The sequence below is a fragment of the Gekko japonicus genome, unplaced genomic scaffold, assembly GCF_001447785.1.
Source record: "Gekko japonicus isolate JY-2015 unplaced genomic scaffold, Gekko_japonicus_V1.1 scaffold274, whole genome shotgun sequence".
NCBI classification, from domain to species: Eukaryota; Metazoa; Chordata; class Lepidosauria; order Squamata; family Gekkonidae; genus Gekko; species Gekko japonicus.
In genome coordinates this window covers 100,021-117,605 of record NW_015174850.1, presented here as the reverse complement: position 1 = coordinate 117,605, position 17,585 = coordinate 100,021, and the positions used below count along the sequence as shown (strand labels likewise).

Here is a 17,585-nt window from a genome sequence, read left to right as displayed (position 1 = left end):
GGGAGCACTCACTGGAAAAGACCCTGATGCTGGGAAAGATTGAAGGTCAAAGAAGACGGGGACGGCAAAGGATGAGATGGTTAGACAGTGTCAACGAACATGAAATTGAGCCAACTTCGGAGGACGGCGGAAGACAGGAGAGCCTGGCGGGAGATTGTCCATGGGGTTGCGAAGAGTCGGACTCGACTGTGCGACTGAACAACAACTTGTCCACTCATATACATTGAGTGTCCAATCAGCATCATGCTGAGTCATGATTACTGACCTCATACCTTATCTGGTCTGAACCGGTCAGGACTTGTTATCAGCAGCTTGCCTGCTGTCACTTAGATCCTCATGATCTGACTGCTAGATATTAACAACCAACCTGGGTCCTAGACTCAGAACTCTGAGCATGAGATTTCTGTGGTGAATGTCGATAAATCAAAAGTAGGTTTGCAGCTTACAGATACACACCTGAACAGCACATTCAAGATTGCAACAGCACAGACATTTTGATGCAATAATTCAGAGCAAGAGGTGTCAGTTATCACATACTAAATAAACAAAATATTGCAAGAATGCTGACGTTTTCAGTATGTTTTTATTTTAAGTTAAAAAAAACCCTTTGTGTCTGTGTCCTTTATAAAGTTTCTATGTCCGCTACCTGGCATTACATTTTATGACACACACGGCCCGGCCCAGCAAGGTCTCATTTATGTCAGATCCGGCCCTTGTAACAAATGAGTTCAACACCTCTAGCCTAGAGACTTACTGTTTAAAAAAGTAAAGCTGGGAATTCATAGAACCTGATTCCCATATCATCATAATGACACTCCATTGCTGATAAAGCCCCAGTGGTGCAGGGGGTGGGAGGACTGCTGCCGCCTGCAGACTAGGGCTAGGGAAATGCAAAGAAACCTGCCACGTCGAAGCCCTGTTGCTGTGGCACCATATCACCAACTGCAGAAGCCGTAGGAAATCCGCACGAGCCTCTTCCTGTGTGGAAGACACCTTACATTCTGTTGATTCTGCCATTGCTTCATTCTGCGATGTGGATTTTTAAGCCAGTTCAGTGTAGCGGTTAGGAGCACGGACTCTAACCTGGGAGAACTGGGTTCGACCCCCCTCTCCACATGCAGCTGCTGGTGTGACCTTGGGTCAGTCACAAGTGCTCTCAGAGCTGTTCTCTCAGGAGCAGTTCTCTCAGAGCTCTCTTAGCCCCACCTGCCTCACAGGGTGTCTGTTGTGGGGAGGGGAAGGGAGGGAGATTGCAAGCCGCTCTGAGACTCCGAGTGAAGGGTGGGATGTAAGTCCAATCTCCTCTTCTCTTCTAAGCCCTTAATATTGTTGTGCTGTGACCTGGGTGGCCCAGGCTAGCCCGATCTTGTCAGATCTCCAGAGATAAGCAGGATTGGCCCTCGTATTTGGATGAGAGACCACCAAGGAATACCAGGGTCACGATGTGGAGGCAGGCAAGGGCAAACCACTTCCTAACATCTCTTGCCTTGAAAACCCCCGTAGGGTCGTCATAAGTCACCTGTGACTTGATGGCAAAACAAACAAACCAACCAAAGAAACCCAAACTGTTGCTTTTGTGTCTCTTTATCCTGTTTGTTGTTCTCCTCCTCAGCTGCAAGTTTTACTCTTCATTTTTATGTCAGGGTAGCTGAGAGGCTTTGGCACAAATCTCATTCTGACCCTTTCTCCACTATAAATCACGTCTGCATCTTAGTTGTCTGTACACACACACACACACACTTCGGCTTTCCCTCCTTGGTTTTTCTCAACACGTAACCCCCTTCTTCACCATCTTCGATCCCCTTCTCCTCTTGTAGTGTTTGCGGATTGTTTTATTGGTAGGTCAGTCGCAAAAGTATATTCTTCCGTATGTATCTGTATCTCGGTTTTTTATCCTTTCTTTCCATTCAGTACTTTCCTTTTAACCTCACAACTCTGTGAGGTAGGCCAAGTTGAAAGAGAGTGACCGTCTCCAGGTCTGCTGGTGAACATCATGGCTGATTGGGATTCGAACCGAGGACAGACATACTTTTCCCCTCAATCTTGTTTAAGCTCCCTCTGCCCAGGTCTCTCTGGTCTGAGTTTAGCACCCCAACTACTTCTCCCCCCCCCCCGATTTACCCTCTTCTTTTATTCCTAGCATATTTTACTTAGCAGTATTATTGTCACATGACCTATCTGTAATACTGTTGCTTTTGCAGGATCTCAATGTTTCTGACAAATTGTGCCTCCCGGTGGGACCAGGGAACCTCTCAAATATGAAGAACTGCTCCTTATTTCTCCCTGTTCCAGAGACTGCCTACCTGCACCATGTGAGCTGGACGTCCCAGGTAGGTGTGAAAGCTAAAGCCATTCTAAGTTGCAAATAACTTGTCTCCCCAACATGCGTTCTACGAACCAGAATCTCTGGTTCCTGGCCCTAGGTCCCTGGCCTAGGGATGTCCGCCTCGCCTCATTCCCCTGCCTGGTGGAATGAGCTGCCTTATGAGATCAGGGTCCTGTGGGACCGGTTACAGTTCCGCAGGGCCTGTAAGATGGAGCTCTTCCGCCGGGGCTTTAGTTGAGGCAGCGGGCATCCACTTTGATCTGGCCTCCCCTCCAGTGACCCAGATCCTAGAAGCCGACTGGAACCACAACATCGTCCAACTTAATGTTATCTGTGAAGGCACAGGGTCGTCTTGGTGTGTTAATGATTTTACTGATTTTAATGGATCGTTGCAATACTTTTAAAATTGTAAATCTGCAATAATTGCAGATCTCTATGTTGGAACATGCCGTGAACCTACTATGTGGGGAGGGATGTTAGTGTAACAAAATAAATAAAATGAAATAAATGCTCCACACTTTTTAGTTAAAGCCTAGTTCCCAGTTTCTAAGTACTGCAAAGCTAAGCAGTTCCTCATTTTATTCTCAATAAATTGGCCCATAAAGCACAAGGGCTTGCTGGGCTTAACTCAGGCTGGGCCTAAAGCAAACATTCAGTGACAGAGTACGCAAATAAAGAAGAAGAGATTGGATTTATACCCCACCCTTCACTACCCAAAGGTGTCTCAGAGCGGCTTACAAACACCTTCCCCTTCGCCTCCCCACAACAGACACCCTGTGAGGGAGGTGGGGCTGAGAGACCTCTTGACAGAAACTGCTCTTTTTCAAGGACAGCTCTTATCAGAACTACGGCTTGCCCAAGGTCATCCAGCCAGGTGCAAGTGGAGGAGTGGGGAATCAAACCCAGTTCTCCCAGATTAGAGTCCGCGCACTTAGCCACCACACCAAACTGGCTCTCACCAAACACAACTCAGAATCAAAAGTTTACATAATAAAAGTTCCACAAGTTACCTGTCAAGGGATGTAGAATGGTGTAGTATATCTCGTCAGATCTCAGAAGCTAAGCAGGGTCGGTGCTTGGATGGGGGACCACCAAGGAAGGCTCTGCAGAGGGAGGCAGTGGCAAAGGACCTCTGCTTGATTGCTTGCCTTGAAACCCCTGTGGTGTCCGCTGTGACTTGATGGCACTACAATGTAGCTTCTGAAGAAGGGAAGGCTGCACGGTGTAGCTTGATCTCATCAGATCTCGGAAGCTAAGCAGGGTCGGCACTTGGATGGGGGACCAACAGGGAAGCCTCTGCAGGGGAAGGCACTGGCCAACCACCTCTGCTTCTCAGTTGCCTTGAAAACCCCACCCTGGGGTCTTATTTAACTTATTTCTTATTTAACTCATGGTACCTTTAACTCATTGTACCATCAGGCCAGAACTTTGTAGCCAACTTATGCTGTTCCAAGCTGTACCCATTGTTTTAATTGTCATAACGTTTTATTGTGTTTTAATGTTTTAAACTGAAATTGTATTTATTTTAATGATGTTACCCGCCCTGAGCCCACCCATCTTCCGTTAGGCATTACGGAATCGACCAGACAGACTTAGCTGAAGCAGCCTTCAGCAAGAAGGGTCCTGCAGCAAGGTGGTGGAACTGTAGACGTTCATTGATCCCACCTGGACTTCTAGCTTGGCCAAGGATAACCGGCTTGGATGACTTCCCCCACCGAAGGAGAGCGAAACATTGGAGCCTACCTGAAGGTTTCTTCTGGTCAGTGAGGAGAAGTCATCCACTTCCCACCAATGCTCCCTCTAAGCTGTGGAGTCTTGTGAGCAAGAATTCTGCTTTGTGAGCTACCAGCATGAAAGTTGTGAGCGAGCGATTTGGCTACTGCATGAATTAGTTTGCTTTGGAGCCCTCCTTCCTGAGCCAAGACAAAAATCTGTGAGCTGGAGGCTAAAAAAACTTGTCAGATAGCTCACACTAACTCATCTTAGAGGGAACACTGTTACCCACCCATCCAGAAAAGAAGAAAAGGTGAAGAATAGAAGGACAAATGCACATACCCAGTGGCCAAGCACGTCTGCCCCTGTGGCACTGGCAAAGTAGAAACCATTGAGCATACTTTGTTAGATTGTGGGTACTATCAAGTAATACGCACTAAGTACATCCAACCTATCCTGGAGCGATTTTCAGGTCTCCCAGATTTGGAATTAAGTAATACATTCTTGCTGGATTCCAGCCCCCAGGCTATGCTTGCTTGCGCCAGGTTCTTGGCTGCAGCCTATAGAATCCACAACGAATACGTTAAGGAGTGACATAGACTATTATTGAGCCTCTTGAAGTTCCTAATTTTTGAAAGTCTAAAAGTTCAGTTTTCTTTAAAAAATACTTGTATTTTAAAGTTTTTATCTAGTTATTTACAATTGAACGACTGTGTACCTAGAATATGGTATACAACTATGTTTATAACTGATTTGTGCTGGTCACGTACCGAAATAAACTGAACTGACTGACAAATGCACATGGAGGTCGTACGGAGCAAGGCTCAGACATGACTGGAAGGTCAGCCTTCGATCTCCCTGATAGGGGTCCTCGCAGATTTCTGCATAGCCCTGTCAGGGGTGAGCGGAGGTGTGATTTGACCAGCTTAGATGACTTCTCCTCACTGAAGAGAAGAAACCTTCAGGTAGGCTCCAGTGTTTCCTTCTCCTGGCAGGATCCATCAGGATAAGAGAGCTGCATGAACAGCAGTAAGTCATGAACTGGGGGGGGGTGTGAGCAGTGGAACTGCCAGTGCAGCCAGGCCAAGCAATCCGGTGTCATTGGAGCAGGGCTGAGCAAATACAAATGTCGGTTTTCGGGCAAGGCGCACAGTGGAGTATTTTTTGTTTGTTTTTTAAGGAACACTTGTTTCCTTTCCCCGGTCATTTCCAGATGGCTCCAGAGGCATCAGAGATGGGACCGAAATTATTTCCCATTGCAGAGATACTCAGCCCTAGGTATGCTTTATTCTTCGTTATTGGGAAGTGTCAGACTCGGATCCTCATTTGTCATAATGTAGAGGCTGGGGGAGGGAAATTCCCGAGGGAGGGGGTGTGAGTGAGCGAGAGTGAGAGTGGCACTATTGTAGAAGCTAATCGCAACTCTTCCCAAGACAGCCTCTCCAACGGAGACAGCCTTGAAGCAAACTCTGTGCTAGCCTCACTGTCTTAGATAACAGGACTGGGAACTTACAGGTGGGCGTTGATGCAGTTAGCTTAGGCGGGATGGCTGGATGAACCCCGGGGGGTGGGGTGGGGAACCCTTGTTTGAATTACCTATGTAGAAGTTGCCGCCCAAATCCTCAGTTCCGACACGGTTCTGATCTGAGCTTGGAATACTTATCAGTAAACTGAGCTTACTTATCAGTAAACAAATCACAAGTGAGTGTTGTTGAGGGTGAACTATCCGTGAAGACCGCAAAAGTGTCTATGGAAAGGGCATTTGAGGATGGTTCATAGGGTAGAAGGCAGCCCGGCGTCTCAGTTCCTGCAACAGCCAATTGAATACTGAGTGCAGAATCTTGAGCAGCCTGGAAAAAAACTGAACTGTGATAGTCTGGCTTGTAATGCCATTGTATCTACGGCTGTTCACTTGAGAGAAGCAGCTGCTAGAACGGAAGCGGCTTGTAATGAAGCGAGAGCTGAGTGGAAACGAGGCATGCAGAGGGACGTCTTGTTTAGCCAACTGGTTGGCACAACCTGGGCAGGAGAAATGGGGCATTGTGGAACCCTATTAGGTCCCAGGGTTTGGCAGGTCCTTCTGGCTGGTGATTCTCAGGACATGACCCTCCTTTCTCCATCCCTGAGAGCCAATTTGGCGGCGTGGTTAAGAGTGGCAGATTCTAATCTGGGAGAACCGGGTTAGATTCCCCACTCCTCTACATGGAGCTGCTGGGGTGACCTTGGGTCAGTTACAAGTCCTTTCAGAGCAGTTCTCTCATCATGAGCAGTTTTCGAGAGAGCTCTCTCAGCCCCACCTACCTCACAGGGAGTCTGTCATGGGGAGGGGAAGAAGAAGAGAAGAGACTGGATTTATACCCCGCCCTTCACTACCCAAAGGTGTCTCAGAGCGGCTCACAAGCTCCTTTCCCTTCCCCTCCCCACAGCAGACACCCTGTGAGGTAGGTGGGACTGAGAGAGCTCTTGACAGAAACTGCTTTTTTTCAAGAACAGCTCTTATCAGAACTATGGCTTGCCCAAGGTCATCCAGCCAGGTGCAAGTGGAGGAGTGGGGGAATCAAGCCCGGTTCTCCCAGATTAGAGTCCGCGCACTTGACCACTACACCAAGCTGGCTCTCCACTTTGGGAAGGGAAAGGAGACTGTAAGCTGCTCTGAGACTATGAGCCAAGGGTGGGGTATAAATCAAATCTCTTCTCTCTTTCTTCCCTCTCCTCAGTTTCACGGGAACCCTAGTCTCGTTCTCTGGAGTAATAGCAGAGAGGACTTTACGCGAATGTCTGACTGGAAAGAAGCCAGTCGCATCTCACTCTGACAGGCAGCAGGAAGGTGAGAGCCTGACAGATAGCGGGAGGAGCACCGGTCTCTAATTCCGTGCAGGTTCTTTTGAAGGTGGTACGTGTCAGGGGCTGTATTTCAGACTTGGCTGCTTCCGCATTGGGCACTTGTCGAGGGGCTTGATGCCTTCTGCCCTGGGACGTGAGTCTGGAGATCAGGCCCCCTATCGTGGTCGGGGAGAATGAATCCCTCAAGACTCCCGGGTCTTCTGCGGGTGGACCCACATATCCTGGGCAATGTTCCCTCTAAGCTGAGTTATTATGAGCTAGCTCACATTTTTTTAGCCTCTGGCTTACAATTTTTGGTCTTAGCTCAGGAAGGATGGCTCCAGAGCAAACTGATTTATGCAGCAGCCAAATCACCTGCTCACATCTTTAATGCCGTTAGCTCACAAAGCAGAATTTTTGCTCACAAGACTCCACAGCTTAGAGGGAGCATTGATCCTGGGGTGAATTGCCCTTGCATAGAGGCTGTGGTGTGGCCTCCTTTCGAATACTGTGTGCCGTTACGGTTGCTGTTATCTCAAAAAAGGACACTGCAGAGCTGGGGAAAGTCCAGAGGAGGGCAACAGAGATGATCAAGGGGTCGCTGAAGCACCTTCCCTGTGAGGAAAGGCTGAAGAGTTTGGGACTTTTCAGTTTAGAAGAGAGAAGGCCTAAGGGGGACAATCATGGAAGCTTATAAATGTGTTCATGCGGTGAAGAAAATGGATAAAGTGAGCTTTTTCTTCCTCCAGCATAATACTAGAACTTGGGAGCACCCAGTGAGGTTGTTGGCAAAACAGGTTCAGGAAATACTTCTTTACTTAATGAGTAACTAAACTGTGGAACTCACTGCCAGGGAACACAGCAATGGCTGTGAGCCTACATGGCTTTAAAAGGGGGATAGACCGATTCATGGAGAAGAGGTCCATCAGTGCCACTAGTCATGGAGACTGGAGGGAGTCACCATATGCAGAGGCAGCAGATCTCTGAACACCAGTGCATGGAGACCGCAGCGGGAGAAGGCCTCGGCCTCTACGCCCTCTTGTTGGCCCTCCAGAGTAACTGGTTGACTACTGTATGAAACTGGATGCTTGATGGACCACTGGCCTGGTTAAGCAGGGCTTTTCTTATGTTCTAAGAGCATGAGTGCCTTGGGTATTTACTGGTGTGTCTCTGATCTTCTGTATTCCTAGGGAATTTCTTGCCCTGGGATTACACTCTGAAGCTGAGCATATTGCCCACATGTGGTCCCTCCACTGGGCTGGACGTGTATGTCGAAGCCACCTTCCTGCCATATCTTTGGGGCATGCTCCCTGGAGCCAGGATCCTCTTCCACAACTTGCAGCGCAGAATTTCCAGGTATGTCTCAATCCAAAATCTAATCCCTGCAAATTGGTGTAGTGGTTAAGTGTGCGAACTCTAATCTGGGAGAACCGGGTTTGATTCCCCACTCCTCCACTTGTAGCTGCTGGATGACCTTGGGCAAGCCATAGTTCTGGCACAGCTGTTCTTGAAAAAGAGCAGTTTCTGTCAGAGCTCTCTCAGCCCCGCCTACCTCACAGGGTGTCTGTTGTGGGGAGGGGGAGGGAAAGGAGTTTGTAAGCCGCTCTGAGGCACCTTTGGGTAGTGAAGGGCGGGGTATAAATCCAGTCTCTTCTTCTTCTTGTGTCCTACTGCTCTGCTCAGCAAAACTTGAAGCCTTCCCTTGATGGCAGTGGCTCTTCTGCTGACGGAAGGGGTGCTTCTGTTGGCGGAAGGCCTCCTGAGGCTGGCGGAAGATGGCTGAGCGGAGCTGTTGGGGTGGGTGGGGATCCTGTAGACTGAAGCACAAGCTAGAGACTGGATGGTATGTAGAAACCTTTGCCTTCGCCCGGCATGGCATTTCTCGCTTGTAGTCTTCATTTCTGGGGTGGCACATTGTGTATGGCTTTCGTAAGACCCTGCTTTGTGCTTGTGCTCCAAATTGCACCTGGATTGATATATAATCTGTGATGGTACCATTATTGGCACCAAATGAGAAGGGATCCCTCACTAGAGAAGACCATGATGCTGGGAAAGATTGAAAGGAAAAGAAGAAGGGGGCAGCGAAGGATGAGATGGTTAGATGGTGTTATCGAGGCAACGGACATGAAATTAAGCAAACTCCGGAGCACGACGGAAGACGGGAGGGCCTGGCATAATGCGGTCCATGGGGTCACAAAGAGTCGGACTCGACTGTGCGACTGAACAACAACAACCGTTATTGGAGGGGGGCTTTAACAACAGGCAGTGGCTGCGCGGCTTAGCCATATCAGGTCAAATGTGGCCAACAGCTTGTGATCTGCTGTACGTCATGGCCAGTGTTCCCTCGAAGCTGAGTTAGTGTGAGCCAGCTCACAGTTTTTTAGCCTCTGGCTCACACATTTTTGTCTTAGGACAGGAAAGATGGCTCCAGAGCAAACTAATTTATGCAGTTGCCGAATCGCTCGCTCACCACTTTAACGCCAGTCGCTCACAAAGTAGAATTTTTGCTCACAAGATTCCACAGCTTAGAGGGAGCATTGCTCATGGCTGTTGATGATACTATCTAAAAACAGAGCCTCACTATCCAGATGCAGGACATCTCCCTCTCATTACAGGTTCAGAAATGTCTATTGCACTTACACGGCCTCCAGCTGCCTGAGTGTTCTGAGCCCCCTGCCTCCCGCCTCCCCTCCCAGGTGAGTCCTGCACTCCACACGGCTGTCCCTTTTGCTCACCTCATCACCCGGCATCAGGTGCTGCGAGTTCATCCGTGTCGTCTTTTCACCTTCCCAGGCCTACCGATGGCGGTTCCCGATTCCCAGCGGCGTACCTGTCTCGAATACAGCTTCAGCCTCCCAGTCTGGGCCAGGTGCAGGTCACCTGCCACGTGACGTGCGTCCTGACTCTGTCCCTGAGCTGGACCTGCTCTCTCTGCGGCAGCATCATCAAAGAGGTATCCAGCCGGCCCTCAGCCATGCCCCCGAAGATGGGAGTTGGAGCGTTACGCCCCACAGATCTTGTCCGCCTCACTAAGCCCTGATCTACGTTTGGGTCAAAGAGCGCTCCCCTGAAGTCTAACGAGGGTTACTTCCTAGCAAGCATCAAAGTAAAGCCATTCCAGAGTGGCTCCCCGACCGCTTTTGTAATTTCCGAAAACACGGCAGTGCACCACAAGAAGTTTACTAAGGTGGGAAGAGCTAGACGGTGAAGTGTGCACGTACCTTGCCGAGAGACAGCACGGGATGCGAAGAAGTCCTGAGCAAGTGATGGGTTGTGTCTTTTCAGTGGCAGAAAGCACACCTCGCTAATGGCGACACCATAGGGCTTTCAAGGCAAGAGAGGTTTCAGAGGGGGTTTGGCTGCCTCCCCGTCGCAACACTGGTATTCCTTGGAGGTCTCCCATCCAGGGGTCATTTCCTGCAGGAGCGCACAGGAGCGGAGCTCCGGCAGTAAAGAGCCGGGGGGGGGCACATGGAACAAGCCCCACCCCCTGCTCCCAGCAGCCCTCCATCAGAGCAAGAAGCAGCCAGGTAAGCTGCAGAGCCCGCCCTCCCTCCAAAACAGTCCAGTGGCACCTTTAAGACCAAGTTTTATTCAGGTACAAGCTCTGCACGACCCCCCCCCCCAATAGCTAGCAATCCAAAACAGTCCAGCGGAGCCTGAGCGGTGGGTGTTGCCTTCTGACACACTTCCGGTGATGTCAGGGGGTGTGGCCTATGCAAATGTTATGCTAATGAGCTCCTGCACCTCTTTTTCTATGAAAGGACCCCTGCTCCCATCCATTTCCGGCCAGGGCTGACCCTGCTTAGCTTCCAAGATGAGATGAGGTCAGGCTAGCCTGGACTATCCAGGTTGGTGTCTTTTTAGTATGCGCTGAAACAGACCCTGGGATGAACTGCAGGGTCGGTTTTAGCACAGTACAGAAACAAGAGCTGCACTGATCTGTGTCTGAATCAAGAGGGAAAGTTCTGGCTTTGTTTGTTTTGTTTTTTTTAAAAAAGAAAGATATCCAGAGTGTCTGGAGCTTATTGCTCTTCTTCAACGTTGTGTTCCTTTACACAGGGAATTAGGTTCTCAGGGAGGAAGGAAGCCCAGAGAATTTTACGCCTTCGTGGCCCACTTTTGGCCCAGCTCATCAGGCTGAGGGAGGTAAGCAGGGTCAGCCAGGGCCAGTGTGGTGTAGGGGTTAAGAGCGGCGGACTCTGATCTGGGAGAACTGGGTTTGATTCCCCACTCCTCTTCCACATGCAGCTGTTGCGTGACCCCTGGGTCAGTTACAAGTTATTTCAGAGCTGTTCTCTCAGCACCACCTACCTCACAGGGTGTCTGTTGTGGGGAGAGGTAGAGAAGAAGAGATTGGATTTATACCCCGCCCTTCACTACCCAAAGGTGTCTCAGAGCGGCTTACAAACTCCTTTCCCTTCCCCTCCCCACAACAGACACCCCGGGAGGTAGACAGGGCTGAGAGAGCCCTCTCGAGGACTGCTCTTGAGAGAACTGTGATTGACCTGAGGTCACCCAGCTGGCTGCATGTGGAGGAGTGGGGAATCAAACCTGGTTCTCTCCGATTAGAGTCGGCCACTCTTAACCACTACACCAAACTGGTTCTTGTAAGCTGCTCTTGAGACTCTGAGTGAAGGGACAGGTTATAACACCAACTCTCCTCCTAATTCATTCACAGAGATTTTAACCTCTGTGTGGTTTTTTGAAGCAAGGTCCCCTCACCGATGAATACAAGCGACCGCTACACTATAATAATACATCCTGCTCCATCCTGAATGGATTTTCACCAGGGCAGGAGCACTATGAGCGGCAAGGACAGTAAAAGGCTGGGGGGTGGACATTTGCCCATGTTCTAGCCAGCGTTCTCGGCTGCACTACAGTTCGGTGTAGTGGTTAAGACTGGCAGACTCTAACCTGGGAGAACCGTGTTTGATTCCCCACTTCTCCACATGCAGCTGCTGGTGTGACCTCGGGTCAGCCGCAGTTCTCTCAGAGCTGCTCTCTCAGCCCCGCCTCCCTCTGTTGTGGGGAGAGGAAGGGAAAGGAGTTTGTGAGCCGCTTTGAGACTCTGAGCAAAGGGCGGGGGTAAAAATCCAATCTCCTCCTCCCCCTCTTCCGGGGTTGCTATGCAAAGGGAGGCAATGGGAAACCACCTCTGCTCCTCTACTGCCTGGAATGTCCCATGGAACGGGTGGCCACCAGCCGGTTGCAGCTTTTTCAAAAAAGGAAGATGTGGTCCAAAAAGAGCAGAAATCTTGGAAGTGCTCTGGGCCACCTGTTTAAAATAAAACCAGTCTTCTGTGTCAGTCTGGGGTATTTCTCCCGCTTTGCCTTCCGCTCTAGAACGTTTGCTACCCTGGCCTGGATGACAGCTAAGCAGGGTTGGCCCTGCTTAGCACTTGGATGGGAGACCACCAAGGAAGCCCGGGGTGTTTCTGTGAAGAAACAGGCACTGGCAAACCACCTCTGAATGTCTCTTGCCCTGAAAACCTCTACAGGGCTGCCACAAGGGGGCTGTGAGCTGACAGTGCTTACCTCCACCACCTGAACATTTGCTGGAGTGCTGAAAAGGCACTCCCATCTTATGAAACGGCACGGGTCATTCAGACCGAAAGGCTCAACTTCTGTCTGGGCTGTACCACTTTGCTCATGATCGAGAGCTCCTGTAGAACACTCAAATTCCCTTCTTGTCTGTATAGAGACACATTTCATTGTCGCAAGCTCTTGCAGACGTCCAGCAGCAGTGTAGCCAAGAGACGGGTTTGCCCCACCCAGTGAGAACTAGGCTGTAGTTTGCTATGACCTGGATAGCCGAGGCTAGCATGATCCCGTCAGATCTTGGAAGCTAAGCAGGGTTGGCCCTGGCTAGTATTTGGAAGGGCCACCTCCAAGGAATCCCAGGGGCATGATGCAGAGGCAGGCAATGGCAAAACCACCTCTGAAATGTCTCATCTTAAAAAAACAAGTCTAGCTCTCCACCTAGTGGTGCATAACGCCAAAGAGGTAGAACTTTGGCTGCCAATCTTAGGATTTCCTGGCTATTCTACACACAATGCCATACAATAATTATTATTTGCTATGCTCCTTTGTTTTGTCCTTTTCTTTCCTATCTAGGGAAGATGCAGCCAACAGAACCCACCTTGCTCATCCTGTACTGGAGTGATTAAAGCTAATGCCAGGTGAGAAGGGAGGGAATTTGTCTCCCTCAGATGGCTCCTGAGGTGATAGACAGTGCTTCCTCTAAGCTGAGTTAGTGTGAGCTGTTGTTGTTGTTGTTCAGTCGCACAGTCGAGTCCGACTCTTCGCGACCCCATGGACCAGATCCCGCCAGGCCTTCCTGTCTTCCGCCATCCTCTGAAGTTTGCTCAATTTCATGTTCGTTGCATCTATGACACTGTCTAACCATCTCATCCTTTACCGTCCCCGTCTTCTTTGACTTTCAATCTTTCCCAGCCTCCAGCTCATACATTTTTGTCTTAGCTCAGGAAGGAGGGCTCCAGAGCAAACGAATTTCTGCAGTAGCCAAATTGCTCGCTCACACCTTTAATGCTAGTAGCTCACAAAGTAGAAATTTTTGCTCACAAGACTCCACAGCTTAGAGGGAGCATTGGTGATAGACCTTTTTGAACACGCAATAGCACGGTTTGGATGCAACAACTGCTTGGCATTTACCAAAAAAAGGGGGGGGGACCAGTGGCACCTGAAACACTTTAACAACCTTTATTCGCTACAACTTGATAGAGTTTGGGATAAGAACTGTATGCTTGAATTAACACATTTAGCCTCAAAAAGCTATAGGAGTATAGAAGTTTAGACAACACAGATTGGGTTTTGTTTCTGACTTGGTTTTGACTTGAATAGTGAAAATAAGGAAAGTCAGTTAGTAAAGGAAGAATGGTAATATTAATTAGTGTTGTAGAAAATAAGTGTGATACAAGGTATGGAAATATATGTAAATTTGCTCATGATGTTGTTTATGTGCACAATATAGGCCTATAAAATCTAATAAAAATAATTAAAAAAACAACCTTTATGCTGGCATGAGCTTTCATGAGTCACAACTCACTTCCTCAGATGCAGTGGGAAGAAAGGAAATCATTCCCCTCATTTTTACAGATAATTCTGGAAGGAGAAGGGGGAAAAGGGAGAGGTTGAACATCTGCCTGTGTCAAAAGAGTTTCGGGGTTTTTTTGCCTGCAGGATTCTAGTAGAAGACGGGACAGGCGAGGCTGTGGTGTCGTGCAGGAACCAGCAGGTCCGTGAAGTGCTGGCTCTGAGCCCCAAGGAGTGGGATGTCGTGCAGGCCCACGTCCGGAGCAAAGGCTTCGTCTGCATCCGGCACAACGAGAGCGGTGGTGGTCCCGGGGTAAGTGGCTCCTCTGTTCTCCTGAGGCCGAACCGCTGACCCCAGATCCAGCCCTGGTTCGCCTCCAAGATCTGATGGAACTGAGCCAGCCTGGACCATCCAGACAAGGGCAGAGACGGACAGAGGTGGGTTTGGCATCGCCCGCCTCTCTGTAGCAGGCCTGGGCGTCCACGGTGGTTTCCCATCCAAGCGCCAACCAGGGCCGACTCTGCTTAGCCTCTGAGATCTGATGAGATCCCTCTAGCCTGGTCCGTCCACGTCAGGACAAAAGAATGCGCTGGTTTAGCAACTGCCTGCCTCTGCACAGCGACCCTCAGCTCCCCCAGCGGCCTTCCCGCGGAAGTACTAGCCAGGGCCAGCCCTGCTTCGCTTCCGAGATCTGATGAGACTGGGCTGGCTTAGGCTGTCTAGATCAGGGTGATGATACCCTGCTGCTTTTCGCAGGGCACGGAAGATCCCGGGGACTTGCTGACGTCATACTTGAGAAGCCTGTGCAGAAGCCCTGTTGTCCTTCGGTCTCTCGTGTTGGGTGCCAGGCTGGATAGAAAGCCCACCGAGGCAGGTAAGTGGATGCACGCAACCCCCCACCCCGACTGGCTAGATAAAGAAATGGAGGAGATTGGATTTATACCCCGCCCTACACTTGGAGTCTCAGAGCGGCTTACAGTCCCCCTTCCCCCTCCCCACGACAGACACCGTGAGGTCGGTGGGGCTGAGAGAGCTCTTTCGAGAACTGCTCCTGAGAGAACAGCTCTGACAGACCTTGTAACTCACCCAAGGTCACACCAGCAGCTGCAAGTGCAGGAGTGGGGAATCAAACCCGGTTCTCCCAGATTAGTCCACACGCTTAACCACGACACCAAACTGGCTCTGATGAACCACCACCACTCCAGCTCCCTCTGTATTTAATCTATCCTACTTTAAAAAGTTTGCAAGAACTTACTTAAAAATGGAACCAGAACAGAACACTATTTTGGAGTGGAGGGACTTCTTCTGCAGTTTGGGGAGGCCCACAAATTCTGGTTGGACTCAGTGGACACCTGTTATTATTCTGAAGAACAAAATCCAAGTCCGGTAGTACCACAGAGCATTCAGAGTTGGTTTGCCATCGGCTGCCTGTGCGAGACCACCCTGGATTCCCCGCCCAAGCACTAACCAGGGTCAACCCTGCTTAGCTTCCGAGATTGGATGAAATCAGGCTAGCCTGATCCGTCCAAGTCAGGTCTCTTGTCTAAGCAGCAGTCTTGAAATGTTTTGAGTTTTGTGGATATTCTTCTTACTGTCGTTTGTCCTTCCTAGGCTCACGATGGATGAGAAGGTTCGTGTCTAACGAAGTGGAGTTCCAAAGCCAGATGAGGAATCAACCGAAACTGATGTGCCTGAGCATCCGGGAGGCCACCTGAGCCGTGGGAAAGGGGAAGGGGGAAAGAAAGCACCTTACCTCGTATTGGACAGCCAGCGCCTGCCCTCTGGGTCGCCTTCACAAGATGAAACGCCTGTTGTTGCTTTTGTGCGTCTTAACAGGAGACTTTTCAGTGGGAATCTCCTACTGCTGCGGCGTTATGGATTGAGAGCCGAGCTGTCCCCAGATAAGCTGGGTCCAGAGAGAGGGCTGCGCACCTCGTTCTCAGAGAGATGGTGGTGTCTGGATTGTACCACGTAAGAAGGCAGGTGGAGACCTACATTATTGCGTGTTCTTCTAAAACGACAAGGATCCATTCATGTAGAAAATGGACATGTTGGGGCGAAGGCTGAGAGAGCCGACTCCCCCCCCCCCCCGTTTTTTTCTAGTTATTTTGCACAGAGGAGCATCGCCGAAGGCAAATGCCTGCCTACGGCTCAAAAGTGGTACAGTCCAGGGAGGAGACCTTTTCTACTCGGTGAAGCGTGTGACTGATGTGCTTAGGGAACAAAATATACTATTTCTTTCATAATTCCTTTTCCATCAAATGTTTACTTCTCTCACCAAGAATAGTGGGCAGACTTTTGGAAACGTTGCTTTAGCAGCAGCTGCTGCCAACCCAGCATAAGGATCTTCAGTGTTAACTGAAGATAAGCTGTGGAAGCTGCCGTTTATGGCTGCGCCCACTACAGTGTCAGAATTCCGAAGGCACCCCCACAGGCTCAAAAAGGCTGGGCGCCCCCATCTTAGAGCATGCAGCCATCTGAATGCAAAATGTAATGGTTTGGAGGGTGGCTTGCAAGAGAACACTGGTCTCTCTGGGGTTCTTTTCTGGCCTTTATTTGGTCTTCAGTGGTAAGACAAATCCCACATGATATCCAGGTCCGTGGCTACAGTGGGGCTATTTGGGGCTCCGCCCCCTTTCTTCCCCACAGGAATTCATCCAGGTGGCTCTGGGAGGGCCGAATAGCCTGGGAAGGGCAGGAAGCCTCTTCCCTGGGTCTGCAGCTCTGAAAGGGTTAAAGCAGGTTTTGCTTCTGAATGGGGAAGGAGAAGAAGAGTTTGGATTTATACCCCGCCCTTCACTACCCAAAGGTGTCTCAGAGCAGCTTACAAACTCCTTTCCCTTCCCCTCCCCACAACAGACAACCTGTGCGGTAGGCGGGGCTGAGAGAACTCTTGACAGAAACTGCTGTTTTTCAAGAACAGCACTTATCAGAACTACGGCTTGCCCAAGGTCACATCAGCAGGTGCAAGTGGAGGAGTGGAGAATCAAACCCGGTTCTCCCAGATTAGAGTCCACGCACTTAACCACGACACCAAAATGAAGAGGGGGGGGGGACACTGTAGAGAAAAGCCTTGCAGACAGATCCTGGGAGGGTTTACTCTCAAGTAAGTCATTTCAGTCTTGGAAGACAGACATTTGGTTATTGTGTGGCTTGGGGAGGGGTTAAATACACTGAGGACTTATACAGAAGAGACAAAAGGATCACAGATTGTTCTAGGGAAAGGCCCAGGGAGAGCAAGGAGGGAAGGAATGGGTGGGAGGGAGGGAGAAGCATCAATATGAGGCTCCCTTTCCTGCCTCACCTCCCCCCCCCCATATCTGCCAAGTGGGTTTTGCATCTGGGAGAACCTACTACAAGATCGGGGCTGTGGTGGCTCAGAGGTTAAGACGCTGAACTGCAGACCGGAAGGTCTGTAGTTCAGCACTTTGAGACCCGAGTGCCGCGTGACGGAGTGAGCTCCCGTCTCTGGCCCCAGCTCCTGCCAACCTAGCCATTCGAAAGCAAGAAATTGCAAGTAGATAGGTACCGATTCGGTGGGAAGGTAACAGCGTTCCGTGCGCCTCGGCATCTAGGCATGCCGGCCACAGGACCACGGAGAAGTCTTCGGACAGCACTGGCTCTTCGGCTTGGTAACGGTGATGAGCACCGCCCCCTAGAGTTGGA

The 17,585-nt window shown here is 50.1% G+C and overlaps 1 protein-coding gene across 1 annotated transcript in view; it reads left to right on the top strand.

The window, feature by feature from the left end:
- LOC107121599 (CST complex subunit CTC1-like) overlaps nt 1-16,001 on the top strand; it is a 25,104-nt gene extending 9,103 nt beyond the window's left edge. Inside the window, exons 5-14 of the mRNA XM_015424535.1 lie at nt 2,202-2,330; nt 5,253-5,317; nt 6,757-6,866; nt 8,053-8,218; nt 9,478-9,558; nt 9,656-9,815; nt 12,980-13,044; nt 14,066-14,231; nt 14,676-14,793; nt 15,531-16,001. Of these exons, the coding sequence (XP_015280021.1) occupies nt 2,202-2,330; nt 5,253-5,317; nt 6,757-6,866; nt 8,053-8,218; nt 9,478-9,558; nt 9,656-9,815; nt 12,980-13,044; nt 14,066-14,231; nt 14,676-14,793; nt 15,531-15,634 (1,164 nt within the window). The 3' untranslated portion in view covers nt 15,635-16,001. The remainder of the gene's footprint in view (nt 1-2,201; nt 2,331-5,252; nt 5,318-6,756; nt 6,867-8,052; nt 8,219-9,477; nt 9,559-9,655; nt 9,816-12,979; nt 13,045-14,065; nt 14,232-14,675; nt 14,794-15,530) is intronic.
- The last annotated feature ends 1,584 nt before the right edge of the window (nt 16,002-17,585 follow it).